The 27961-nt window shown below is 38.8% G+C and overlaps 1 protein-coding gene and 1 pseudogene across 3 annotated transcripts in view; one reads left to right on the top strand and one right to left on the bottom strand.

Annotated features, from left to right (window-relative positions):
- SLC38A1 (solute carrier family 38 member 1) overlaps positions 1-27961 on the top strand; it is a 61477-nt gene that overhangs the window by 16279 nt on the left and 17237 nt on the right. For all 3 annotated transcript variants that reach the window (XM_090273044.1, XM_090273043.1, XM_090273045.1), the window contains exons 3-5: positions 2379-2596; positions 11628-11703; positions 11980-12095. In XM_090273044.1, coding sequence (XP_090129170.1) covers positions 2475-2596; positions 11628-11703; positions 11980-12095 — 314 coding nt within the window. In that variant the 5' untranslated portion in view covers positions 2379-2474. The remainder of the gene's footprint in view (positions 1-2378; positions 2597-11627; positions 11704-11979; positions 12096-27961) is intronic.
- On the bottom strand, positions 9744-10780 carry LOC150011643 (eukaryotic translation initiation factor 3 subunit F pseudogene; annotated as a pseudogene).

Here is a 27961-nt window from a genome sequence, read left to right as displayed (position 1 = left end):
GTAAGTAAATAAATAAATAAATAATTAGGATATAACACATGAACAGAGGAAAGGCCATGTGAGGTCACAGTAAAGAGGCAGCTATCTGCAAGCCAAAGAGAGGGGCCACAGAAGGAAGCGTGGACTTGATCTTGGACTTCTAGCTTACAGAACTGTGAAAATGAACTTTTTCTTTAAGCCAGAGGGGGAAAAAAATTCTATGTGATTAGCCTAGTACTGGTATTTGCCTAATACTGACATAATTTAAGTGACCAGGACTTCCTGTTTTCTTTTTATTCTTTTCCCTTTTTGTCCATTTTTTAAATGACTAGTTTTATGTATATAAGTTTATATATGTATGTGTGTGTTATTGGTATAAACACACACACATATATTGATATGAAAGTTTAAATTCAAACAGCAGACTCCCAATCTATTGTTGGTCAACCTTCCCTCTCCTCAGAAAGCTTTGGTCTAGTGCCCTGTTTCCTACCAGTTTATGGAAAGAAAAGGACTCCTTAATCCAGATAGGAAATGCTATCCACTGAATCAACTTTCTCCCAGCCCTGTAGTATCATTTCAATAGCCTCTGAGGAAGCCATACAGGAGAGAGCCATTGTGTCAAAGCTCTTAGAAATTACCACGTCTCGTCCATTTGTGCAGCTTTCATCACGGGGCCAAGGGATACAGGGGTGTTCAACTGTTTTAATGCATTTCAACTTCTGCAAAGTAAAGACAGGATGTAAACATTGCTCTTGTGTGAAGACACTAAAAGCAATTAGAGATGGCCCATCTCCAGAACTACCATCCTGGCCAGAAGAACCAGCCCCAAGCTGCCAGGTTGGCTTTAGACCAGGAGTTCATGGAGCTCACGTCTCCCTGTCCTTGCTTTCTGCTTCCCGGGAAAGGCTCTGCCCTGCAGGAAGGGTGAAGCTCCTGGCACCTGAGATATTAGAAAGTATTTATGTTATGGAGGTTGTAAAGAATCCTGGAACCTAGGAGGTTTCATTCTAGGTAGGAGACTGTGAATAAAAACTAGTAACATGTGGCCTGGCTGTGGGAGAAGAGAAGAAGAAAATTCTGGAAAAAGTATCTTTCTGGGTACTTTCTATGGGTCCTGAAAATATTAGCAATTTACAAAATGCTCTTTGCTGTATACTAGGATGCTCAAATGGGCACACTGGTGTTTTGACTCTTAACTAAGTTATGATCATCTTAATGGAATTCAGTATCAGAAAAAAATATCAAAATGTCATCCAATTGCCATTGGAGATGAAAAAAAGAATCTCATTAACAATTCTGCTTCCTCACCTCACTGAGATTCTCTCAGTGAGACTCCTACACATATAGAGGCCTTACTTTTGAAATTGCATTTGCCACTCTTGCCACCTACTTTTTGGTGTGTGTGATGCTGTGTGCCTAAAACTTGTTCCCCTTCTTGTATACTACTGGTGACCCCTCAGAAATTTAAATCACATCATTTATGTGGGGGAAAATGTGAACTCTGCAAGTCTTTTGTTTCTGATGAAGAAATACACTGTTAGGTGGATTAACTTAAATCCCCTGAGTATGAATTTTTAATTCCCTGACATAGAATAATTTTACTGAAGAGATTGATTTAATCTCTTGCAGTTGATGGATAAACTATTTGCTAAATTTCAAAACACAGATTTGTCTTTTGCTTCTTGGCCTCTCGGTTGAGTGGTTGATCCTTCATGATGCCATTTATGGCAGATTTGCATTTTTATTCAACTGGGATTGCTAAATCAGAGGTGCTTTTGTGGCTCTGCTCTCTGTACCCAGTTATATGTGTGTCCTGTGAGCTAGCTAATACATTAAAGTAATAAACTTGCTTTCATTTTAAACCCAGTGTTTTATAAAAGGGTGTCTGTATTGCCTGCAGCTAACATGGTATTTTTATAAATGTGAGCATAAAGATTATGGGACATGACTCATTAAAAAAAATTTTTTTTTTTAATTTATTTTAGAGAGGGGGAAAGGAAGGAGACTAAGAGGGTGAGAAACATCGATGTGGGAGAGAAACGTCAATTGGTTGCCTCTTGCACGTGCCCCAACCAGGGACAGAACCCAAAACCCAGGCATGTGCTCTGGCCGGAATCGAACCAGCTACCTTTCACTTTACGGGATGATGCCCAGCACACTGAGCCACACCAGCCGGGTGGATGTGATTCATTTTATAGTTAAAAATGGAGGGAGATTATGAAAGGCATAAAATTTAGAGCCTTTATAACTTGATGTACAAAGATTGTTTGTAATGTATCGAGTAACAAAATGTGAAAGTTGCATTATCAGTAAATTAACTATTTGTTTGCTTAAACTATTTTTAATCAGTGGTTATATTCATATGTTTAACTATTTTTCATTGTGTTGTATTTTAGGGGTGTCAAGCTTATATTTTTGCTGCTATCCACTTGTAAATACGCTCAAAACAGGAGAATTTGGACAAATTTTTTGACTACAGGGACTTTCTAAACATGATGCATTTCAAAAGTGGGCTGGAACTAACTGAGTTGCAAAACATGACAGTGCCCGAAGATGATAACATTAGCAATGACTCCAATGATTTCACTGAAGTAGAAAATGGTCAGATAAACAGGTGAGTATTTTTCTACTAAGACTTTCTATCTAAGAAAAGAGGTATCTCTAAAATATTCTGATTTTCAGTTATTGTCTTGAATTATTCATTACTAAAGTTCTGCTCCATTTGAAGATGTAATTTGAATTTCTTATGTGACATCTGTTGGGCATAGTCTGCAAGAGCAGATGAAGCAAATAAGAAAGTAATTTATTCATTCTTTCAAATCTTTCAATTGAATCTAACAAAAATGTGTAAATACATTGGACCCCAACCAGCCCTAACTTTTCAAAAGTGTTGTGCTTATGAATTAAACAAACTATTGGGATTTATCTGAATGTATACTACAGTCATCTGATCTCACCCACATTTTAATTAAGAAATGGTCAAAGTCACATTTGCTAATGTTTCCGTGTTAAAGCTACAAGTACATCATTACAACCATCATTTGCAACATGGGTTTTAAGTAATAATAACTATAGTTGAGCCTAAATGGTTCTATGAGAAGCTGTAGAAGAGAACTAGTGCATGAAACAGAAGGAAAAGATACCACAAGTGAGAGGAGGTGGAGAGGCAGGTGGGCTGGCCTGGAAGCTCTTGGCTTCAGTGGTGACCTCAGCATGTCTTTCCAGCTCTTGGGTTCTGTGTTTCTTATGTTACAAGAGTAGGGTCAAATGTCTTTATTTACTTTTTTTTTACTGATGTGGGGCATTCTCTGACCTACTGATTTTATAGCCAACTTGTGCAAATCCTTTAACAGAAAGGTCTTCAGCTTGGGCGTTAGCGGTATGGCTTACTGTATTTGAAGCACAAAGCCTCCTAAAAGGCTAGGAGAAGGGAGTGGAGTATATAGAACTATTTACCAGAAAATCAGTGATACTACACTTTTTTGGGGGGATTGGTTGTCAAAAGAAAATTCGAGTAGGGGAAGATGAAAGCATTGTATCACCTAACAAGGCATTTTCGTAGAAATAATTTCTGATTGTCCTCTCTATTCTGATAAAGTGTATATGTAGATAAATGAAAGTCCAGCACAAGACTTAGCTGCCATCATTTACATATACTCAGAAGTTTCAGCCCTGCCTCTCCTCCTTTTTCTCTTCCTTAAACATTTTTAGAAGTTAAGTCTCCAACCAGACATATCCTCATTACAATTCAAGCATCATGGACTCTGTTGTGATATTTATTGTTGGACTCAAGTTTACTTCTTTTACCTTTTCTGAGTAATTATTAATAATAGCTAACATTTCTTAACTGCCAGCTATGTTTACATATATGGCCATTTATCTTTATAACATCATGCAAAGCATTCTTTTGCAAATGAGGAAAATTTTAAATTTTGGTTTATGACTAAGGAGACCAAGGCTCGGAGAAATAAAATAACTTGCTCAAGAACACACAAAGGTCCGTCTAAAATCCATGTCTTTCTACTCTATCCTGCTGCCTCCGATTACAATGCTCCAGCATTAATGGGAAAGACAGTCTTTACTGGTTCTTTTAAACTCCACTAGTACTAATTTATGCTCTGTACTCCTGGTGTGTCCTGTGGTCACTGCTGACATCCACTTCATGGTGCATGGGATTCCAACCATTTCACAAGTAGGACACTTTGGTGTTATAACAGAATTTCATTCCCAAAGCAATGCAAACCTTGAAGACCTTAAAATGAAAGTCAATGATGATATTCAGTTTAGAATCTGAACTTAATCTTTAAAAGTTTTACTTACTAAAAATATTGTTTTTGAGATGGTTACCACCTGCAGTAGGTGGAAGCACCCCTTCTGACCCCTACCTGGGCACCTGGGCACTTTGCCCAGTGAGCTCACTTCTCTCTGGACTGTGACCAAGGCAGTGAGCTGGCACAGCAGCTTTGCTGTTGGGTGTTGACCGTTTGTTCTGCAGAATTTGGTTCCGTAATTGCAAATAAAGTGTGATGTATTTATTTCTTCTTTTATCTTACCTCCCCTTTTCCACTGACACATTAATGAACCTCATTTTATTTTTGGCTCTAGGACAATTAAAATTAAAAGCAACATATTATGGCATGAAACCAAAAAGGTAACTAAAAATTAGAAAAAAAAACCCAAAAAACCCACCATGATTACTGCAAAAGCTCCATCTAAATACCTCTCATTCTTCTTGCAGCTTTTTCACATTGATAGGAGGAAGGTAGGCCCAATTATACTCATCTAAGAGAACCAACTGTGCAGCAACTGTAATAGAAAAACAATCAATAAATTTTTTTAAAAAACTGTGATAGAAAAACAATAAATAAATAAATAAAACAGAACCATCCCCTCAAATAGTGAACTTTCATGTAACATTTCCTCTTTTTAGGAAGCTAGAGAAAATGTTGAAAACAAAAGTTGATCTCTGATTACCTAGCCATCTAGCTAATAGCTTTGCCTGGAAACTCCCCATTAGGATACAATAAGAATCATTTTTTAAAGTTTAGGTAAAAATAGAGTAGATATTAGGACACCTGCCCTCATTCCAGTTCAGTTGTTTTATTTTATGCCCTAATTTTGGGGTTATAGTCATAGAAATCTACACCTGGAACAGCAAAACCTTTCAAAATATCCACTGGACCCGTACCACTATCATTTTAATGTACATATGAAACATCTGGAAACCATGTTAACATGGAGATTCTGATTCAGTAGGTCTGCCATGGAGCCTGAGATTCGAATTTCTACTAAGCTTCTGGGTAATGCCCGTACTGCTGGTCCATAAATCACACTTTGAGTAGCAAGCTCTAGACTTCCTCTAGATGTGAGCTTCTGGAAAGAACGAATTATCCTAATCATCTTTTTTATCTCTAGTACCTTGAAATGATAGATAATAGTGCGTGGTACAGAGTGGACATTACAAAAAATATTTGTTAAATGAGAGAGAAAAACAGAAACAGATACAGAAGAGAGAGAGAGAGAGAGAGCAGTTAAGTAGTTTGAATTGAGACTTATATTGAACCCTGGCTCTGTCAATAGGTCTTGTGTGACTTTATGCTTTGAGCTTCAGTTCCATGGGAACAGGGATAGTAGTAATACCTTACTTCATGGTAGTGTTGGGGAATATTAAACATAATACTGTTTGTAGGCTCTGCAGTCAGCCAGTTTAGGTTAAAATCCTGGCTCAATGGTTTAGTTATCAGTAATGTTACTTTGGTCAAGTTAGTTAATTTCTATAAAATGGAGCTAATTGTAATACCAACCATATGCAATTGTAAAAATAGATGAGAAGATCATGTAAGTATGTGACACAATGTCTGGCGATAATAAGCTTTTTAGTATGAGATGAGTTTCTGTCAATAAAAATGCATCCTCTTTCTTTGGCTAGTAGTTCTTTCTTGTCTACCCCAAGGAATATTGCTTTAGGTTTTGGATGATTACTGGCTGTTATTACTTTAAAGCTGTTGGAATATTAGTACATTATCCTAGCACACACAGAAGGAAAACTCTGACTCCAAAAACCTCCGCTGCCTTGCGGCATACCTCTTCAGGGGAAAGGCTAAGGGAGTAAACCCTGACAGAAAATCCGGAGCCGGAGTCCCTAAGGCGGTTTGACGTTGTAGTCAACACCGGCAACTCCTGCGGCGCACCTGAAGCCAAGCTGTATTGACTCCGTCTTTCCCTTGGACCCTTCAGCTGCGAAGAGAGGGGGGGTCTGCTGCATGGGCAACAGCAGACCCTCCATATCACCCTGCCCAGGCTCTGTAGCTTCAGCGTCATCGCAAGATGTCGATTCAACACGGGAGGAGACAGATACGATGTCACTCCCGAGTCGGACTGCACAGCCATTCTCGGCGGTGCAGATAGACTCTTGGGAAGCTACACCATCGTCTCTCGAGACGGACGGCTGCCGACGACGACGACGATCCTAGCTGTATCTAGGCAAATATTCCATATTTTAATATTTACTTACTGTTCTCATCTCTACACATAGTTATTGTTGTCATGGCTCAGGAGAGTCCCTCATTAAAACTTTTCTTAAAATCTGGGTCAACTCTTGTCACTAGACCCTGCATCAGCCTTTGGGGGGGGGGTGTTCCTGTATATTCTTCAGAGTTTATGTACTAAATTTAGATCACTTGGGAGAATCTTTGAAAAGTTATCCCTTCTCTTCTTCTAATAATCTTTTTACACCTTAAAGAAGAAGATTCTATCACTTCTTCCTATATTCAGCTTTTATGTCAGAAAATTTTTTTCTTGTTTTAATAGCTCCTGTTACAATTAAAGTCTGGATTTCTCCTGTTTTCAGTAGAGTTTAGTCACCAAGTAAGGTTTGCTTACCTCTCAGTCTTCTCTTTAAATACCTATTATTTCTTTAATTTTTTCATGTTCTTCAGTCTCTTTCCTCCTATTCTCTTTTCCTTTTCTATAGAATGTTAGAATTTCAGGGAATGAACTACGAAAGGTCATCCAAGTTCAACCGTTTATCTCTTTTGTGTTATGAATCTTCAAATGAAACACTACAATCTAGTGAGAATCTGATTGATAGAGATTAAAGTAGGAAAATTATTTTTCTGTTCTACAACCCATCCTTGTTCGATTGTTGTTGATGTTGATTTATTTTGGGTTTTAAATAACTGCTCTATATTGCTTAGCCTTTTGTCACCCTACCTCAAAATAATGCCTTCTCCTTTTTAAGGCTTTGTCTATTGAAGGTCACCATGACAACCACTGTCATATTTTGTTTGGTTTTGTTCTCAGAACAACAGGCAACCTAGTAGTTGATTGAATTCTTCTTTCTGGGTACAGATTGACCCAGTGAAAACTCTTTTTAATACTTTTATCATCCTGAGACCACATGTCAAAGGCACCTTCTCCCATACCCATTTTTAATTGAATAAAGAGAAATTTTAAGTCAACTTCTTTGCCAGAGGTCAGTGTTTTTTAATACACAATTGTATTTTTTAAATGGTAAAAGAACAGAACCTTGTGATAAGCTGTCTGACCTAGTTATTTTGAATGGACTTTTCCATTACCGAAAAGGTTGGGTTTATTTTGTTTAAAAAAAGAGTTTACAGACATACAATGCAAGGATTTAAAGACTAAAGAAAAAATTGAAACATCATAAGGAGAGTAAAAAGGATTTCTTTAAGTACTTCATTCTTACTGAGCTTGATTTCCCTGCAACTTAAGCTACTTCTTAATTCCCAAATAGAAGATGCATATTGGTTATAGGAAGTGTTCCTCTGAGTTGCTAATGCAGGGGCAGGTACATTTAAGGAGCCGAGGGACTGAGAGCACTATACAGCCACTCTGGATGCAAGCTGAGTTCAGCAGTACAGACTCAGAAAACTCAGTTCAAACCAGAGTGCCAGAAGACCCATGGAAGAAGAAGGTTTGAATGGGCAGGAAGGCACTGGCTGAGAGGAAGACAGAGGGTCTTCTGGGTGGAGAGTGGATTCCTTGTTTCTCCATCTCTGCTCTCAGAATGCTATGATCTTGTCTCAGTCCTCGCCCTCTCTTGGGATGATCATTCTGAGGAGTAGGCAGAGCTGAGCTTGGGACACTGAGGCAAAATCAAATTCAGCAGTATCTGGACTTGCAGGGTAAGGAATTTATACTTGAATCCTTTTCAGTGGGGGAGCCAGTGAAGATTTTTGGGAAGACCTATTAAGGCTTGCTGCAGGAAGTAAACCAGGAGAGGCAGAATCAGGGAACACTTGACACACAATGTGTTTTTTGATGGTTGCTTATTCCAACAGCTCTGTAGTCAGCATCATGATCCTCATCCTGCAGAAGTTCTGCAGGAAAGAGCTGGCAGTCATGCCTTATTCTCCATCCTCTTGCTTTGTGCAGTGTTTGGCCCTACTGAGTATCTCCTGTGTTACCAATTCCAGGGAGTGTGGCCAGGCCAGGGAACTTCCATCTGCCACAGGCAGTTTGTTGGTGTTCTGTTCAGTTTGTTTGAAAATGTTCAGGCTTTTCCCTTCATATAAAAGTAATAGAAATTCTCTTTGGAAAAGAAGTCCCTCCACAAGAAAGACAAATTGGGGACCTTCTGGATAAAGATCTGATAGGTGTGCGTTGATTATTAAAATTAGCCTGCTTAAATAGTCTTTTATTTAATGGCAATTTTAGTTTGGAAATCAATTTCATTTTGGTGAGTCCAGCACTCACATTTCCTTGGGGTGCCTGGGTGAAAAGCACCATGCCCTCTCTGGCCAGATCTGTAAACCTCAATTCCGTGGAAAGATTTAAAATGTTAAGGGCAAAAGAAGGGTCAAACACTATACAGGTGCCATATTGGTCTCCAAAGATACTGCTTTCATTATGCCATTCTCCTGTAATACTATTTCTCAGGTCCCTGGTTTTAAGTTTCCTCTGGCTGATCCCTCCCAATAATGGTTTTTCCTTCTCTGGATTCCTTATCTCATCTCAGTTTTGCACAGCCAGGCATTCCCATTCTGGTATTAGCTGCTGTGGTCACTCCTGTTTCAGGAGACCTAGGTTTTCATCACCTTCCTTTTGATCTCTCTGAGTAACTGACCAGGTCCTAGGCAGAGGCAAGTGCTGAAGGGAAAAAAACTGCAGTTCATGCTGCTTATACCAGACGATGATCTCAGAGGAAGTATGTAGTATGTATATTGCCTATCTTTGGTTGCTCTTGGCAAAATAATGCAAATGTGGAGAAATAATGTCAGGGAGAAGCCAGACCCCTTGGATTAAAGATGAGAAAGGTAGATAAGTAAAGCCAACATTAATTATGTATATTTTTCATTGAAAATGGTTTATTGTGAAACATAGCATTATTCAAAAAAGTGTATGACAATATAATGTACAGTTTAAAGATGTATGCTTCTTTCACATATTCCGTTCAAGTGGCTTTACATTTATTAGTGAAAAACTTACTGTGATTAGTTCTTACTAAGAACAGATAATTAAATTTCCAGAAGAAGAGCTAAAAAGCCACTTATGTTTTACTAATACATGCAACAATTTGTCAATGAATGGACTTTTCTTTGACAATAGCACTTATTTTTTTAATGGTAAATTTTTTTTAATTAGAAATTTAGGCCATAATTTTCTTTTTTTAACAAAAGATAAGCTATGTTTATTTAGAGTCACAAGCAGTTGACTCTTCAGTGTGACTCAAACCACGAGAAGCCATTTCCACGTCACTCCCTTCTCAGTCCTGAAGCTGGGCCAGAGTGGAAGGAGAGCTACTGGGGCCCATTCACAGGTTTGTTTACAAATTTCTCACTGAGGGCGGTCTGGGACTGTGTGAGACTGGCCTGGAGGTCACCAGCAGCAGGTCGTTAATGTTGCTGTGAGCGTGGTCTCGAAGACATCAGAAACTATCTCGGGAACTTGGTTAACCAGACTCATCAAGAAGAAGCCCACAGTATTGTCAGCCGACTCCTTTCCAGACCATATGTCTTCCGCATACTGCAAGCCCTTGCTGAGGGCGTCCTGGATGCAAGCCAAGGACCCTGCTACTTGCTGCAAATCACTGGAGAGCCCAATCACCCGGTTGGGGCTAAAACAAGTCTTCATGATCAGGTCAACTCCAATGCGTTCAGCGTCGTAATACGCATATTTCACCGTCAGAGGCATGAACATCACCCCCATGGTCCTCCCAGGGACACCCATTAAAGTGCTGACATAGCCTTGATTCCCCTGTGACCATTCTGGAGGCTCCTGTCCAGTGAGGTGAATGGAGCCGGGGCCTTCCCGGCTGTACTACTCATGAATCAGCACGGAGTGCTCTGTGACGTCGTGGCCTATAGCGTAGCAACCCAGGATGAGCTCATTTGGAGAGACTTTGTTGTGCAATTCATCTGTATTCTTAGCAAATTCCATGTTTGTGAGGCACTGAAAAGCAACTGGTGACATCTGCCGAGTGCTTGTTAAAGGTTCCCAGCAGAGTCCCAATAACTCGGGCAGAACCCTGGTTGCGTCGCTCGTAGCTGTCCACGATGGAGGCCAAAACGACCGGGTGGAGCCTGACCACACGACCACCGGGGAAGGGGCCTGAGAGAGCAGGACCAACCAGCGACTGCGCCGGCGCCTCGCTCGCAGCCGCTGCTGCCGCAGGGTCTGGGAATGAGGCTGGCGCTGGAGTGGGAGATGGAACTGGTGCTGGAACCGGAGACAGCGCTGGAGCTGAGGCTGGGGACAGCTCTAGGGCTGAGGGGGGGGCCTCAGCTGGGGCTGGAGTGTCCGCAGCAACACTCGCCAGTACTCCCAGTGTGGCCATCTTGTGGAGAGAGTAGGCCATAATTTTTTAATGTTCATTCCAAATAGGATTCTTAGAGCATTCTGAATTCCGTCATCTATATACTTGCAGGTGGTTTACTTTACTTAGCCTGTCTGAATCTTTCCGTCCCAACTCAAGTTCCACTGCCCTAGAAGAATGATTAGCGTCTGTTGCTTACTCTGTGCCTGGAGCTATACTGATAACTTAATTCTCCCAATAATCCCATGAAATAATATACTAGTGTTACTCTAATTTCACAGAGGAAACTCAGGTAGCATACTCAGGCCTTCATAGCTAGTAAGGATTTGAACTCACATTCGAAATCCCATGCTTTTCTTAATGCCTTAGCTCTGCCCCTAACCATGGACTAACGCCCTGCCTTCCCCCAGCAGTTTCCTCCTCTGAACTCCTATAGCTTAGTGTCTGCATCTTTTATTACAGAGCCTCGTATCTCCCTCATCACCTCATCTAGTGACTTGCACATAGCTAGTGCTGAAGGAATGTTAGATGCGGAAAAAGTTGTTTCCTTTTTTGCGAGGGAAACAGAATTCCTATTTAATAACTTTGTGCCCCAGGAATGTGAGCTCAGAAGGAATCCAGCCTCCAGTATTTTTTTACATGACAGCTTTACAGTATTTTTGATATTATCTAATTTTTAGTTAGAGAAAAATCTATATAAAAGTTAATATACATTACATATAGTGTTTTAATTTATTAGCATTAAACTGTTTTGAAATTAGATTGGTAACATGTGTAATATGTTTTGGTAAGTAATAAATCACTTAGATGTAATGTTAAGCTTCAAATCATTACCATGAAGTTAAATGTATTATACATGTCTTTACAGCAAGTTTATTTCTGATCGTGAAAGTAGAAGAAGTCTCACAAACAGCCATTTGGAAAAAAAGAAATGTGATGAATATGTAAGTGTCATTATAATAAGTATACTTATTTTTTAATCACATAAATTGGGACAGATGTTTTTAATTCATGCAGCGTAGTACCAAAGACAGCTATCTGTATTCTCCAGGATCCTATGTATTGTCTCTGGAAACCCATTAAAAAAATAACTAGGTCACTAAGGAAGGATTTCTTGAATTTAATTTGTGTTGGTTCCTAATAGTGCTCTAAAGGCTTTGGTGTGACAAACAGGTTTGGGGACTATTGCACTTAGTGTGAATTTTTGTCTCTTTGTTCAGATTCCAGGAACGACCTCCTTAGGCATGTCTGTTTTCAACCTAAGCAACGCCATTATGGGCAGTGGGATCTTGGGACTTGCCTTTGCCCTGGCAAACACCGGAATCCTACTTTTTCTGTGAGTGTTGACATGGCAATATTTTTCCATTTTAAACTCTATTTTCTGTCTGTATATTTCTGTTCAAACACAGAAGAAATTAGAAATATTTCTAAATAGTTTTTATTTCTTTTTATGTTTTTACTAACTTGGTCAAGTTACCAGTACATGATTTTCCAAGATACACCTAATGTTTATAAGAAAGTGAAAGGAGAAAATCTTAATCAAAAATACCAAACTGGCATTCATAAAAAGGATTAAAAGATTTTAAAATAGCATTTTTTTGTATGTTTGAACTCTTTACCTGTCACTTTAAACCTCAGCTAACTGGTCAAAATATTAAGAGGTATTTAATCCAACCAGTTGTCACTGTGGTATTTGGATTGCTATGAGACATGTACTATATCCAAAAGTTATTACGAATTTGTTTGTAATAAATAATCAAGAAGCATAGAAGTTGCCAGTGTTTTAAAGAGGAGAAACTAGCATGTACTTTTCCTCTGAGATTCAGTGAAAAGAAAACGGGCAGTTTTCTTTTAAAATAAGTTCATCTCAAACTGTTGAGTGTAACTTTATGCCAATGTACAGAGGGGGCTTATTTTTAGTTGGAACAAGCTGAACACAGATTGTAGAATTTCTACCAGGAAAATTCTTACCCAGCCTGATTTTCACCCTCTCGGACCTCAAAGGAGTATCAATGGCACTTTGCCTAATAAGGCATGGGAAAAATTCTCTCCTCCCAGGAGCTTGCCTTTTCTCCCTTGACCGTGCTCACACTCTTCATTTGTCTTGCTCAGTAGTCCTCCTTGTCAGATCATTTTGATGGGAGTATCATTTCCTTGGTTGCAGTGACCAAAAAGCCTAATAATTCTAAAAATGGTGTGTATTCCTTTAGAAGGTCTTAGAAAACTGTGATGGAAGTGCATTGCTTCCCATCCCATTACTCAGGGATCAGAAATACCCATCCATGCTGCCTCCTAATTGACCCAGTTTTGTTTGTAAACTCACTAGTGGTGTCCTTCCTAGAATTAAAACAACTGTGTGTGGTGAATTCAATGCATTTTCTTCCTTATGGTCAACCTAAATCAGTAGTAAACCCAACTGTAGCTTCCTCTCTCTCTTGCAGAGTAGATCCTTCTATATGGCCTTTCCTTTTGCATATATATTGAGCCAAGTGCCAAGTGTTAGGGAAACATTACTGAGCTGGACAAAATATTTCTATGGTGATTTTTTGTATGTGTAATACTCTGACCCTCTGAGGATAGCTGCGCTTCTGATTCTCAGTGCATCAACACAGAACACGTGACTTCTAGTCCTAACTCCTCTTCTAAATGCTTGTGTAGCCTTAAGCAAATTAGCTACTCTGAACATCAATTTCCTACTCCTTAAAACAAGGAAATTACACTAGAAAAATCTCAGAACCCTGCCAACTTCCAGAACCCTATGGTTCTATGACTATTTTTAGTCACTCCAAGGCTAGAAATATGTTCAGTTCAGAAATGTGTTTTACACTGATATCTCTTTTTTTAGTTACTGTAATATGTCAAGTAGTCATGTGTTAACACAGGATAGAGTTAACTCTTAGAGCTTTTACTTTGTGCCGGATAACAATAAGTACCATTGTTAACTCCCTGTTTCACAGATAAGAGATCTGAGACATAGAGAGTAACTTTTATTTTGAAATCTTTATTTGTCACTATTCTGGGAATTCCCTTCACCTCTGTTCTCTGTTAGACCTCTTGTTCCCTGTATTCGACTTCTTCCTCTTTCTGTATTTACTTCCTTGATTTTGTTGTTGAGAAGGGATAAATAGAAATGAAATTTTTGAGGCCTTCATGACTAAAAAATGTTTTTATTCTACCTTTCACCTTTGATTGGTAGTTTGGTTGGATATGGAAACTCTAGATTGGCAATAATTTTCCTTCAGAATTTGAAGATATTGCTTCATTGCTTTCTAATTTTTTCTGTTGTGAAGTCCTATATGCTTTTGATTCCTGATCTTTCAAATATAGCCAGGGTTTTGTTTTTTTGTTTTTGTTTGTTTTGTTTTTCTGAAAATTTGTCTAATCTCTTGGCTCCCAATGTTTTGAAGTTTCAACACAACATGTCAATGTGAGTTTGTTTCATTGAGTCAAGCAGGTGGTGTGTTCCTTTCTTTTAGAAATTGGTGGTCTTCCGTTTTGGGACATTAATATTACATTATTGAGTTGATGAATTCCTTCTTCTTCTTTCTCTTTTCACTCTTTCTGGAACTGTTACTGAAATTTTGGACTAGTCCTCTAATTTTTTATTCTTTTCTTTGTTTTCACTTCTCTCATTTTTCACTGTATCTTCTAGGATATGTCCTCAATTTTTTCCTCAACAGTTTACTGAATGTTTTATTTCTGTTATTGTTTATTTACAGAAGCTTTTTAAAATTCTTTAAATTTTTAATATTCTTTTGTTTCTGTTTTATGATTTCATTGCCTTCTAATGATAGTTTTCTTTGTTTTTGGAAATTTCAGGTATACAAGAAAAATAATATTATAAAAGATTTCCATGTTTCCTTCATCCATAGCCATGCCTGTTTAGTCAGTCTCCTCACTTAAACGGTCTTGAAGCAAATCCCAGCTATTATACACTTCCCTCCATAAATACTTCAGTATATTTATTTAAAATATAAGCACTGTTAAAACAACCATAATATCATACCTAAAAAATTAACAGTTTCTTCATATCATCAAATATCTAACCAATATTTAAATTGCTCCGATTATCTCATTTCTTAAAAAACAATTGGATTATTCAAATGAATATTCAAATAGGTCCATACAGTGCAATTGGTTGATGTGTGTTTTAAGTCTCTTTTAATCTATAGGTTCTCCCATTTGTCTCCCCATTTTTTTTTTCCATGCAATTTATTTGTTGAAGAACAAGAGCCATTTGTCATACAGAGTTTTCAACAATTTGAATTCTGCTGATTGTATTCCAGTGGTACAAATTGACATTTTTATTTGTTTGGACTCTTTTCATTTTAGAATATTTAGAATATTTCCTCAGATGTCAGGTGGTCCTTCTTCGACTGCTCTAGTCAAGAATGGGGAGGGGGAACAAATTTAATTTGAGCGTGGTATACATTAGTGGGGCTTGTTGACAATGGCTTCTCTTGAGGTGCTGTCAATGGCTCCTTAATTGGGGAACCGACAGTGTCAGTTTCTATTTGGCTGTTCAGATCACTCAGAGATCTTTCAGTCACCTGCAGGGAAGGTCTGGGCATTGCTGCCATCTTTCTGAGAAACAAGGGGAAGAAAAGAGTTGGGGTGACTAACTCAGTCTGCAAGTATTCATCTAACCCTAGTTTTCACTATAGTACCCCCTCTGCTGCAAGCTGTGCTGAGTCCCTCACCCAGAGACTTTACTTTATACTTTCCAGAGAATGCATCTTGAGATGCGTATCTTTTGCCAGGATGGGAGAGACACAGTCACTCAGCTTTATAGACTAGGTGCCTGGTCTGAGGAATCTAGCTATTTCTTAAAAGAAGCTCAACAGATCCTCTTTATTTTAGTCCTTCCATTGTTATCTACTTCCAGTAATGCCACCAAGGCCTTTTGGGAACTCTGTGGTATAAATTGGATTAGTCTTGGTTTTCTTCACTGCCAATTTAAGATTCAACTCTGCTACTTTCTAGCTTCTGAAATTTTGTTACTGTTATCTCCTCTCATGTTCTAACTATCCTAGTGATCTTACACCTTACAAAAAATCTCTCTGCTGGGATATCAGGAGGGAGCAGGAGTAAATTTTTGTATTCAATCTATGATTCCTGGAATTCAGTGGGCTTTTAATTATACTGGTTCAGGGATAATTGATTTCTTATCTCATGACTCTTCAGTTTCCCATTGAAAGCAAAGGATCAGATAAACTTGACTTTTATAGTTGCAGGACAATTCCTCCTGTATAAAAACTATGATAGATCACATGACGAGCAAGCACAACACACCAAATCTTCAGGTTAAAGCTCATGAAGGCAGTTGTATATAAAGACCCAAACTTTTAAGTTTTTCACAAAATGTGGAACTCTCCTCTCTCAGAACAAGGACTCACTCTGTGTGTTGTAAAACCAGCTGCTCCCACAGCTGCTCAAAGCCAAGAAGCAGTTGGCAGGATCGAGATATTTCATCTGGTGCAGGGCCCTGTTCCAGACTCACATTGGCTAACACAGAAGAAGACTCCAAGCCTGCCCAGGCTTCTTTAGAAAAGCAGCTGGGGTGGCTCCTCTGTGTCTCACTGAGGCTTGGTGCGGGCACTTCGCTGGCCTCATCTGGAAACTTGCTGGCGTGAGTCCCTTTTCTCGGATGAGTTTGGGCCTTTTTTTTTTTTTTAATCTAACCATAATGGCTGTTATCCCTCTTCAACACACATCTGATGCAATTAGGGCAGATTCAGTGAGTTCTGCCCATTGTAAGAATGCTGTGAGGTTTTGTGTTTTCCTGAATTCTGAGGAAGTATGTTAGGGGGAAATCATAGTTTACAGTCATCCTGAAGGTCTATGTTCTGTGTTGGAAACAAAAAGTGGCTGTATCCTGAAGCAGCAAGTCAGGGATACGCTAAGGCACAAGTTCCTCAGGGTAAAATACACCTGTTGAATTGAATTTTCCTAAGAGTGGGATCCAAAGAAAAGGCAACAGGTTCTGAAGAAATCTCCTTCCTCTGTAACTTCTTTTTCTATTGTTAATCTTTTTACACAGCTTTTCCCTAATCCATCAAAGCAAAAGTAGGGATTGCCATGAAAGTAAATGTTGCTATGGAAGAATGGTGGGTTTTGTTTTATTTTACATTACTATCTTCCTCACCCCAGCCCAAAACAGAGAAGTTACATTTTCTAAAGATTTCTACAAAAGGCATACATTTTATAGAAAATTAATCTCTTTAGAATGTATCATCTCCTTATAGTGCTAGGTAAATGAGAGATTTATTGCACCATACAGAATCTAATAAAGCAACAAATGCTTTATATTTTTCCATAACCTTTTAGCATGTGTTATTATTTATTATTATTTTAATAATGTAGCCCTTAAGTTTAAAACTGTGAAAAAAGAGACCGTAATTCATTATACTTTTGGGAGCTCAAAAAAGATATCACAGTTTAGTGTAAACACTGAATTTGTGAACAATCTGTTTGAAATTATATGTATAAAACAATAGTTTAACTTTTATTTTGGTTGATTATAATCCCAGACTCCCGTGGGGTTTCTTTTTTTTTTTTTTTTTCCATTTTATATCTCACTTGAGTAATGTTTGTGAGAATAAAAAAGATTATGTATCTAAGAGCACATTTAGAAAAGTGGCATGTAAGAAGACATTTATTAATTAATATTAACCCCATAAGGTTGCTATGTATGAGAAGTTAAAGTAGGGTTTTTCTTTATTTTAAGTTGTATACTCTTTTTTTTTTCTTTTTTAAGATTTTATTTATTTATTTTTAGAGAGGGGGGCAGGGAGGCAGAAAAAGAGAGAGAACTGTCAATGTGTGATTGTCTCTCACACGCCCCCAACTGGGGACCTGGCCCACAACCCGGGCATGTGCCCCGATTGGAAATTGAACTGATAACCCTTTGGTTCAAATGCTGGCACTCAATCCATTGAGCCACACCAACCAGGACAATGTATGATAAGTTAATGAGTGTGTGTCTGTGAGAGAGAGAGAAGGAGAGAGAGTGCATGCACCAGTAGTGACTGGTATATGGTAACACTATATGGTAAATACTTGTTAAAGTATTAATTAGGTGGTTAAAATTTATAGAACCGGAACTATACAGGGTGGGGCAAAACTAGGTTTATAGTTGTGAGTTTATGCTTATATTATTATTTCTTACTTATTGTATTATTTTCCATATGAACAACTGTAAGCCTACTTTTCCCCCACCCTGTATATGTCCTTATCTCATTTACTCCCCACCAACAGCACTATGAATATCAGTGCCATTTTACAGATGGAGTAACTGCAGCTTGATAATGACTTAGATTGTAGAGGAGCCAGGGTTCCACCTAGGCTTTCTTGACTCTGGAACCTGTGTGATCGGAAACACTACTTCCTTTTAGCGATGCCTTCTTTGGAAACCAAGCTTGCATTTCTAATGTACATCATGAGAGCAACTTTATTCATATCAATGTAACTTGCAAGTTGATACTTTAGCTTTTAAATCTCCTTGGAAAATCAGTCAGTACGCCTGAATTATATTTTACTATTGCTTCATCAGGAGCCCTCGACTTTGTTGTAAGGAAAGAAGTTTTGCAACATCAACTATAGCAAATCGTAGATGCGTGGGGGGAGGGGGAAGTCATGTTCCCAGTCATGGCAAGTACCATGTATGCCTACAGTATATTGTAAAACCAATAAACCATCTGAACTGCTTCATAGTTGTCATTGCTGTGCTGGACGTCTCATGTGCTGTTTAAGGTTTCCCACTGCCTTCAGGAGGCCTTGGATGTAGTTCCTTCTAAGTATTTAACTAAACTTGTTGTATTTAAGAATTAAAAACCAGGTAATACCGAAGTCCAATAATGCCAGGTCCATTATTAGGGAACTGGCTCAATAACCATAGTAGTTTCGTCAATTAGAATATTTAAAAGAATAAAATAGACTGATCTATACTGATATGGAAAATTTTCCCAGGACTCTTATTATGTAAAAACAAACTGAGTATTGGGTGTGGCGCGCATGGAGTGAGATAGCGTGTATGTGCATATGTTGCACAGGCTGTTTGGGGGAGGTACACAAGAAAACTGTTGCCAGTGGTTACTCTGGAGAGTGACTCAGGGTCTGGGGATGCAGTGGGAGTGGAAAGTTTATAGTCTTTAAATTACCTTTTTTAACCATGTGCTTTTATGGAAAAAAACTATTGAAAACAACTGTTTTTTAGAGAACTTAAAACCAGTGCAATGAGACTTTTCCTTTTCCTCCTACGTATAGAACACTTGAGGAAGAAAAAATATTTTCAGTGTAGCTATTTAGACCATGAGAGCTAGAATAAGAAATTGGTGCTGTGCCACCTGATCTGTACTATAGTTTCAACTTTGTCTCCCTTCAGATGGCCTCTGCATCAGCCACACTTGACCTCCCTCCCCCACTCCACTGCCCTGCAGTAGGGATGGATGTGCATTCCCATGTGACAGCCTGATGGCAAAAGCTATCCCCCAGAATGTTTCTCTGATTCTTCCAGAGGGAAGGTGTCATATAGGCATATATTTTACCTTGCGTATCAAACTCAGAGCCCTACAAAGGCAGGATTAACATCTAATTCTTCTTTGTTCAATTCATCCTTCTCCCCCAATGAGATCTAAAACTGTGCTTACCTATAGTTGAGTCTCAAGAATGTTTCACTGAAATAAATGAATGAATGAATGAACAAATGAATGAATGAATAAGTAAGAATTAGATTTTGCAAAACCAAAAACAAGGCTTTGGGGCAAAACGATGGCTCTCATAGTTGCTGCACACTTATTAGTGGAAAATAAAATTAACTGAAAGGTTTAGTTCACCCTCAAATTTTAAGCAAGCTGTGGAGATGTAATGATAGTAATCACAAAGTTACTGCAGTTACTTTCCTGGGAATGCCTCCTTTATTTGAAAATGCAAAATAGTTCAGAGACTGTTAAAAAATACTATTTGAGATTAGTATTGCATTGCTAAAAGGGCATTTGTTGCTAAATTGATATTTGCACAAAGGATAATAGTTGTCATTGTCAGTTTACAGCAATTGTAGGTGAATTCTCTCATTCTCTCTCTCCCTTTCTCTTTCTCTCCCTCTCTTTTTCTCTCTGTTGCTCTCTCCCTCTTTCAATATTTACCAAAAAGATGCAACATTGTGTTATCTATAATTATAGTGTTTGTAAAATGAACCAGTAAATAGCCATGCTGGTAAGGGTATATCTAAAAAATAAGGGTCTCTGTAAACTAAGACCAGACTATCAGGTGCCTTCTCGCTTTAAATTCAGTGTTTTACCATTGAGCCTGCATAAGGGATAGACAGAAATGGAATTGGAACATAGACTCATCAACACGTTGCCCTAAGTCCTGGTCATGTATTATAGGTGTTTGATCATTACTGTTGTGTTGCAGAAATAAAATTCTCATTGTCAGGTTTCTGTTCATAAATAACTGCATCAGCATAGCTCTCTGACATTTCTAAATCTTTTTCAGCAAATTCTACTAAATTGGAGTGGAATTGTAGTGTACCTTGGTAAATACATGTTACTGAGCTGTCGTTGCTTTATTACTTAATATATATTACAAAAAGTTAGATCACACCCACCACGATGGTAATTTTGCTGTTAGCGGTAACAAGGATGGTTTGTGTGACATTTTTCAAGTTATTGCCTTTTCTGTGCATTCCTAAGCCAGAAGTTCTTTGCCTCCTGAGGAGAAACCAAACTGGATTTTGTGATATAAAAACAGGGCAAAAGAGGAAGTCAATAAGGAAACCTTGTTCTTCCGGATGATCCTAGGAGGTCCATGGCTATAGTTATGTTCATCTTCCGTCTTGTCAGTCAGTTACTTGTTTTTAAAATTCTTTGAGTTATAGTCACTGCTCCTTAGAAATGATCTGAAGAGAAAATTGTCCTTCAGCTGGCAGCAAAAATCTTGGGCATCAGAGTCTCTTGTTTGAGAATAATGATACTGGAAGGGGAGAAATGGCACATCCAGGCTTGCCAACATTTGAAACACATGAAAAAAGGACAGTGTGGTGCCACTGAACTCTATTGAAATGCATTGAAGCTCTGCAGAAATGGGGAAATAGGAAAGTGGTGATTGTTGTGCCAAAAATGGGTGCCTGTTTTGTAAACAGAAAGAGTTGTCAGTTGTAGGAGATTAGTCCCACCCATAGTTTTTAAAAGTTGAGCTGTTGTGCTTAGTTGGTGAGTCATCTAAGATTTGTCTGATAAGGGGTTCCAAGAAGTCAGTTCTCTTGGCCCCAGAGAGGTGTGTGTCTGCGCACACATGCGCAAAGGTACACAGAGCTTAGTGCTGTCAATGTTGAGTTGCATCCAGTCCATTTTGAGTACTACGTTTTTCTCAGCCTGCAAGAAACAACTTAACTATACTATGGTTTTAATAGTATTATTCATCTCCATGATGCATAGAAAAACGCCTTTTCTGTTCACTGGTCTGGGTTATAGTAGGGCAGATGTATATCAGCACAACACGCCAGTAAAATTCAGAGTTTGGATTTTCAAGGTTAACTTGAACTTCTATTACTTGTGGAGTAATAGTTGGTTTAGTAGGTTAGAAAAACTGCCACTCTGAGGGCCAGTGAGTTTTGCTTTGTTTTACGGCCACAGGCTTCACCTTATATCAGCACATGGTATCATTGATCTATATCTCTATCAGCAAACGGCAGCCTACAGATCAAAGCCACTTGCAGCCTCTTTTTATATGGCTTGCTAGCTGAGCATGGCTTTTACTTGTTTAAAGATTAAAAAAAGAAGATAGTTATAAAGTATATATTGTGTCATGGGCTTCTTTATGATAACTGTATTTATCATCCTTGTTTTATACAGAAAGAAAGTAAGATTCACAGAGGCTAAGTAATTTTCCCAGGAGGACACTAACTGGTGGTGGGAAGGGAGAAGGGAGGACAAGCCCATGGAGTATTCCTCTTCATTCTCCCATCCCTCCTTAAATGGGCACCATTACCATAGAAACACTAGGAAAGTATGAAGGAAGCCCCAAATCCATCATTCCTAATGGAATGGAAGTCCAAAATACTCACCAAGTACAGCACATTCCTTTATTTAATGGTTATATGAATTTTTCTCTCACTGAGGAGTTACATGCTTCCAGTATGATTAAGGGAGCATCATTTTGAAAGATAAGGTTCTCGGTTTGAGGAGAAGGGAAACCAATTAATCCTTGTGGAATGGAAGAAGAGGAAGGAGGACATGTCAGAGTTACAGATGGAGCACCTACAAAACCCACAGCCCTCTACCAACGACTACAGGCAAAAACAGGAAGTGGTGGTGGTGCGACTTCTTTTCTTACTGGTATAACTTCCTCATTTAGACTCAGCCTCCTCCTAACTTTTTTAACCTCACAAAGTATCAACTAAACGGACACATTCTATTTCTATCGGCATTCCTCTTTAAAATACTTCCTTCTTTTTAGGATTTTGTTAGATACTATTTGATTTGATCATCAGCGATACATATTTCTTTCTCTAGACAAAACAAAATACTTAACCGACCCTGAGGCTATTTTAAGAGAAGCTCTGCACCAAAGAATTTGGATTTACCTACAAGGAAAAACATAGAAGGAACTGTACAGATAATTGACTACCACCTGTTCCCTGCCCAACCTTTTAAAACCATCTCTTGTCCCCCCGTCTAATTTGCAAACATTACAAATAATCACATGCTCTCAGATCTTAGTATGCTGGTCCTTTGACCCTCCGAATGTTGAAGTTCAATCAGGCTTTAATGACTAAGCAGTCCATTTTGGGACTGACTGATTATATGTTTCTGACACTTTCCATAAGTATTTTGTGAACTCTTTTTAAATGAAATAGGAATTATATTAATGAACTTGGGACTTCAACCCCCCACAAAAGGCTTGGAATAATAATACTATCATTTGAAAGGCTGTTTTTATTTTCTGTTTCAATACTTCTATAATAAAAGTAAGATAATCATTACAGACTTTTTGAAAATGCATAAAATAAATACAGTAAAACAGAGATCTTTTAAAGTCTCACTGTTAAAACACATGCTCTGTTGACATTTTGATGTATTTTATTCTTTTTTTTTTTTTTAATATCTTCTGCTTAGGTCTTACTTTTTATACTATCATTCCCACACATCCCCTGCACATTTGCCTTTGGCAGACAACATAGCGTAGTGGTAAGGACTTTAGTCCGACTACCAAGCCTTCCAGGCTCTGATGGTGTGAGACCTTAGACAAAACAGTTAACCTCTCTGAACTTCAATTTCCTTATCTGTAAAATAGATACTAATAGTGCTACTCATAAAGGAAATATTTTTTAAAGTGCTTGGTGACCCTGCCCCCCTAAATCTAGCTTTAGTAACGATAAAGAAAATGTTTGTTGATTATATTGAATCCCCATTACAGTAAACTAAAGCTCTAGGAAATGCATTTGTATATAAAAGATAATTTTGAATTTTTCAAAATATTTAAAATTTTCACATTATTTAGGGACTCAGGACACCTTAGCTCCCCCCTTGCACTTGAGTTCTCATTAAACAGATGATTATTTCCCTGTGTCCTCTTTCCTGTCCATGTAAGCCTCCCATCAGCATGGCCTCCCTGGGCCAAGAACCACGTGCCACCACGCCACCCCTACAGTTACCCTGCTTCTGGCCACAGCCTCTTCTACTCCCCTGGATCCTGCCTTGGATAGTCCTGCTGTGCCTGTCCTTGAATGTCATTGAGAACTTCTGGCCTGTGTTTCTTTCCCTGTTTAACTTAGATGCCACGGTCCCTCACTTAAACCCCTCTCTTGCCCACATTCTAAATTTCCTTTCTCCAGTGGCTCTGTCACACTAGCCTGGGAAACCCCCGAATCTGATCATCCTCAGTTGGGTTCTCCAGGATGCCCTGAGCTTCCTTCATCCCCAGCGAATGCTGTGTTCTCTTCAGCCGCGTTTTTAAATCTTGGTTCACTTCATACAGCTATTTCCCTTAGGAGAAGTTGGAGGTGGAACGGAAGAGCATGGAGTTAGTGGCAATAAAAAATCAATGAAGTGCAGGATGGGGGAGAAAGTTTGGAAATATAGAAGAAAGGTGAGAGGTAGGAGAGAGGGAGGGAGAGGCCAGCAACAAGGGGGAGGACTAGAGAAAGGCGGTTGGCCAGTAAACAGTGTTCACTACAGCTTACCTAATTCCCTTGTACTGAAGTTTTTAATTTTCTTGTAAATATTTTGCCTCAACCAGCATAGGTGTCCATGAGTTTTGGAGCAAGGGCCTGATAATTGGTGGGAAATGCTGATAGATGAAAGCAGGACTAGTGATGAAGACCACTTTTCCTCCAGTGTGGGGAGTTTTTATGTGGACTTTCTGCTCATTTGATAGAGGATGGTAAAAGTTTTATACTTTTAACCAGGTTAAGAGGAAGAATTCTATAGTGTGATCAGCCTCACATCCCTTTTGGAAGGATAAAGACATAGGTGGGAGAGAATGGATGTGGAATTGAAAATAATTTAAAAATGCATACCTTGAAGCAAGTAATGCCCTAATGCCCTGAGGGAGTTGACCAAAGGAAGTAGATAAGATCCTGCTTTCACCCTGAGGGCCACTCTGGTGTCTCCCAGGAATGACAGTAATGCAACTGGAAATGCTTCCCAGAATTACAGTCTCACCTGTGCAGCTGTGGGGTCCGTGTTACAGGTAATCATGCCGTCATGCTGGCATGGCACCCCTCCTGCTGACAGGGTGGCAGGTGGTTTGGCACTAATTGAGTGGTTGCGAGAATCAGAAGCGCTGAGACACGTATACCGCGGGGCCAAAGATCCTTGCTGCTTCAACTGTGGTCCATTGACTGGCAGCATCAGCTTTACTTGGGAGCTTGTAGAATTGCAGAATCTCAGGTCCCACCCCAGACCTACTGAATTAGATTTTTCATTTTAACAAGATCCTAACAGAATTCATATATACTTATTAAAGTCTGAGGAGAGCTGCCAAACTTTTGCAGGGGAGAGGACAGGAGAGTCATGCTGGGAAGGTTGGGTAAGGGTTCCGTATTTTGAGATGAATGGGTCCTGAAAGAGGTGAAAGCACTCACCTGCATGGCAGCACCAAACACCCCTATCTGAGCTATTTATGGATCCGCTGCAGTGACTGCTGCTCCACCTCCACTTCTTCCAAGGGCTCTGGCGCTGGGAGGGGAGTATGTCCTATGATCTCTCATTTTATAGCAAGGCTTTTAAAATACAGTAGTCTCATCTCTCTTAGAGTGTTGTGAGGTGTTGGGTTTGTTTTTTTAAAAATTTACTTTGGAGGTATAATTTATAAACAATAAAATTTCCCAATTTAAAGGATAGAATTTCATAAATTTACCCAAACTATAGTTGTGGAATCACCAGCACAATGTTGTATAGAACCTTTCAATAGCCTTAAATGTTTTGGTTCCACTTATTGTCATAACTTTCCATTTTATTAGCATTTGGTACTTTAAAAAATGAAATTTATGATAATATTGTTCATATAATCTTTGGACAAATTAAGGAAAAACAAAGAATTGCAATCCTATCAATATGATTCAAAACAAGAATTAAGAAAAAATTTTAACCCTGCCTGCTATGGCTCAGTTGGTTGGGTGTCATCCCACAGAGCGAAAGGTCACCAGTTCAATTCCCAGTCAGGGCACAAGGGCGCCTGCTTGGGTTGCTGGCCTGGTCCCCAGTTTCGGTGCATGCAGGAGGAAACCAATGTCTGTCTCCCTCTTTTTCTCCCTCCCTCCCCCTCTCTCTAAAAATAAATAAAATCTTTAAAAATAAAGAAATATTTTTAAAATAGACATTTAGATGTTCATTGTGCAAGGTATGAGTCAAAATTTTCTTGTAGCAAATAGAGTAAATGTATCTAGGACCACTGTCAGGACTATTTAAGAAATCACGGCAAGTAGGAGTATTGCCAGAGGACTGGAAATGGGCAAATGTCATCCCAGCTTTCAAAAGATCCCAAGCAACATTCTAGAGCAAATTATAGCTTTTTATGTGCAATTACTTCAGAAAATACTGTTCCATACTGGCCAATGGGGTTTTCCTAAATAGTCATGCTAAACTAACTTCGTCTTTTGAGATAAAAGTGAATGAGTAAGTCACAGGACTATCTTAGGCAGAGTATATCTTGATTTTAGCAAGATATTTGGCATAGTCCCACATGACTTACAAATGAGATGCTAATGTTTTTAAGTTCACTTATTCTTAGCCAAGAGTGTGCTATGTGCTGTGGTTGGTATAGTGTGTAAATAGGTAAAGAGGATAGGCTACGACTGTGAATGAAATCATCATGGCCTGTCCTACTGTCCAGTAATGGAGAAACATAATAACACAATAAAATAAAATGATTACTCTTGCTGCTGGGTGGAGGATGCATGGGAGAGGACAGGAAAAGGGCAATAGGTAGGGATTATCATGGTTGTTTGTATTATAATAGTGGCAATGGAGATGTAGCGGGGTGGGGGTGGGAAGAAGCATATAGATTTGGGATATATTTTGGAGGCAGAAATGATAGGACACTTGCCAATGAGTTAGATATGAAGGATGAGAGTACTTGGGACATCAAAGATGACTTCCAGGTTTCTGGCTTGAGCAGTTGGCAGGATGATGAGCCATTTTCCAGATGGTCTTGTTCTATACAAAGTTAGTCCCAGTGACATGGATAAAGGTCAATTCAAATAACGAAGCTTGATGAGGTCCTTGATATATAAGTTAAAAGGATCAAAAAAATTTTTAAATGACAATTGGAAAGATAAAGTGGAATGGAAAGAAGTTCAGGGGGAAAAAAAGTTTGCAAGATAAGACCAGGAAGATTAGTCTAATAGAAGTTCACACCAGAAGCTCAGTAAGAACAAAAAGTATACATGGGCGCCATAGAAACTAATACTGAATAGGTTGGCTTAAGAGGATCATGATGTCCAACTCAAATTAATAATTTCATCTGGACCAAAACTGATGTGATCGCTTTGTGCTTTTCTTGGCACACAGCCATTAAAAAAGGATGGTTGAGAAGCCAGACCATGACTGAGATGTAAGCAGCTTGAACTCTCCATCATAGCATGAACAGCTTGAAGAATTAAGGTGTTGAAGTCAAAAAGCACAATCCTGAAATGAACACCATCAGATGGACTGTTAGGTGGAAGAAGGTTTAGATTTCAAATAGATTCAAGTAGGTCCTGAGAGTAAAATGAAGACCCCAGGGCAGAAATAGCTATAGTAGTTTGAGCTTGGCCTCAGTCCCAACACATAGCCCCTTCCAGGAACAGGATGAGTTGTGCATGTGTGCCCTGTCAGAAGACACTTAGCAATCCTTGATGCCTGTATGTCGATACAGAGCATAGAAGTTTCCTGTCCTGGGTAAAAAGTGGGACAGAGTAGTCTCTAAAGGTTTCTCACTAATTCCAGGGGTCTAGAATTGTGTTTCTTAACAAGTCTCTTCTCAGGGGACACAAAGTCTCCTAGGATGTCCTCGAACCACATTTTCCAAAGTGATGCTGACACAAGGTTCTCAAAAGTTCCCTGACCACATTCTTCACAAGACAAACTCTCCTGCCACTGCTTCCCCAGGGCCCAGGTCATTGCATGTTCTAGGTCCCTTTCTCGTCAACGCTGAACCTAAGTCTGAAATATCAACACCCTGATGATTCAAATTCTCTACTGCTGAGGTTTAGTTCCTGTTGAAACGTTTTTGCAACAAGCAGCTTTACCCCAGCCATATTAAAACTTTAGGTCAATGATTAGAGGTGCAAAAGCTTACATGATATCCAGGTGAAATGAAAAAATGAATCATTAATATTCCTCTTAGCACAGGAATACCAGCTTCTGTTTCTGTTCCAGGAAACTACAATCATATGAACAAATATCTAATTAGACAAATAGGGCCCCGTCATGCTCAAGATTCAAACAAGTCATATTCTCTCGAATCATTTCTTCTTTTCTTTTTTTTATTATTATAATTATTATTAAATTTCTTTTGGAGGCACAAATCTCCTACTCCAAGAGGGAAAAAAATTACCACTCAGAAGATGCTAAAAAATATTTAAATAAAAAAAAAATAGGTTTGATTACTCTAAAATTCTTAGATGATCATATTGACTTGCTACTATTTCTTAATTAAATTTATTGAGATGGCATGGATTGATAACATTATATAAGTGTCAAGTGTACAATTCTATAA

This window comes from Furipterus horrens, unplaced genomic scaffold (assembly GCF_987537825.1).
Source record: "Furipterus horrens unplaced genomic scaffold, mFurHor1.1.pri manual_scaffold_4, whole genome shotgun sequence".
Classification (NCBI taxonomy): Eukaryota; Metazoa; Chordata; class Mammalia; order Chiroptera; family Furipteridae; genus Furipterus; species Furipterus horrens.
Note: the sequence above shows the minus strand (reverse complement) of the source record. Positions and strands in the feature narration are given on the sequence as shown.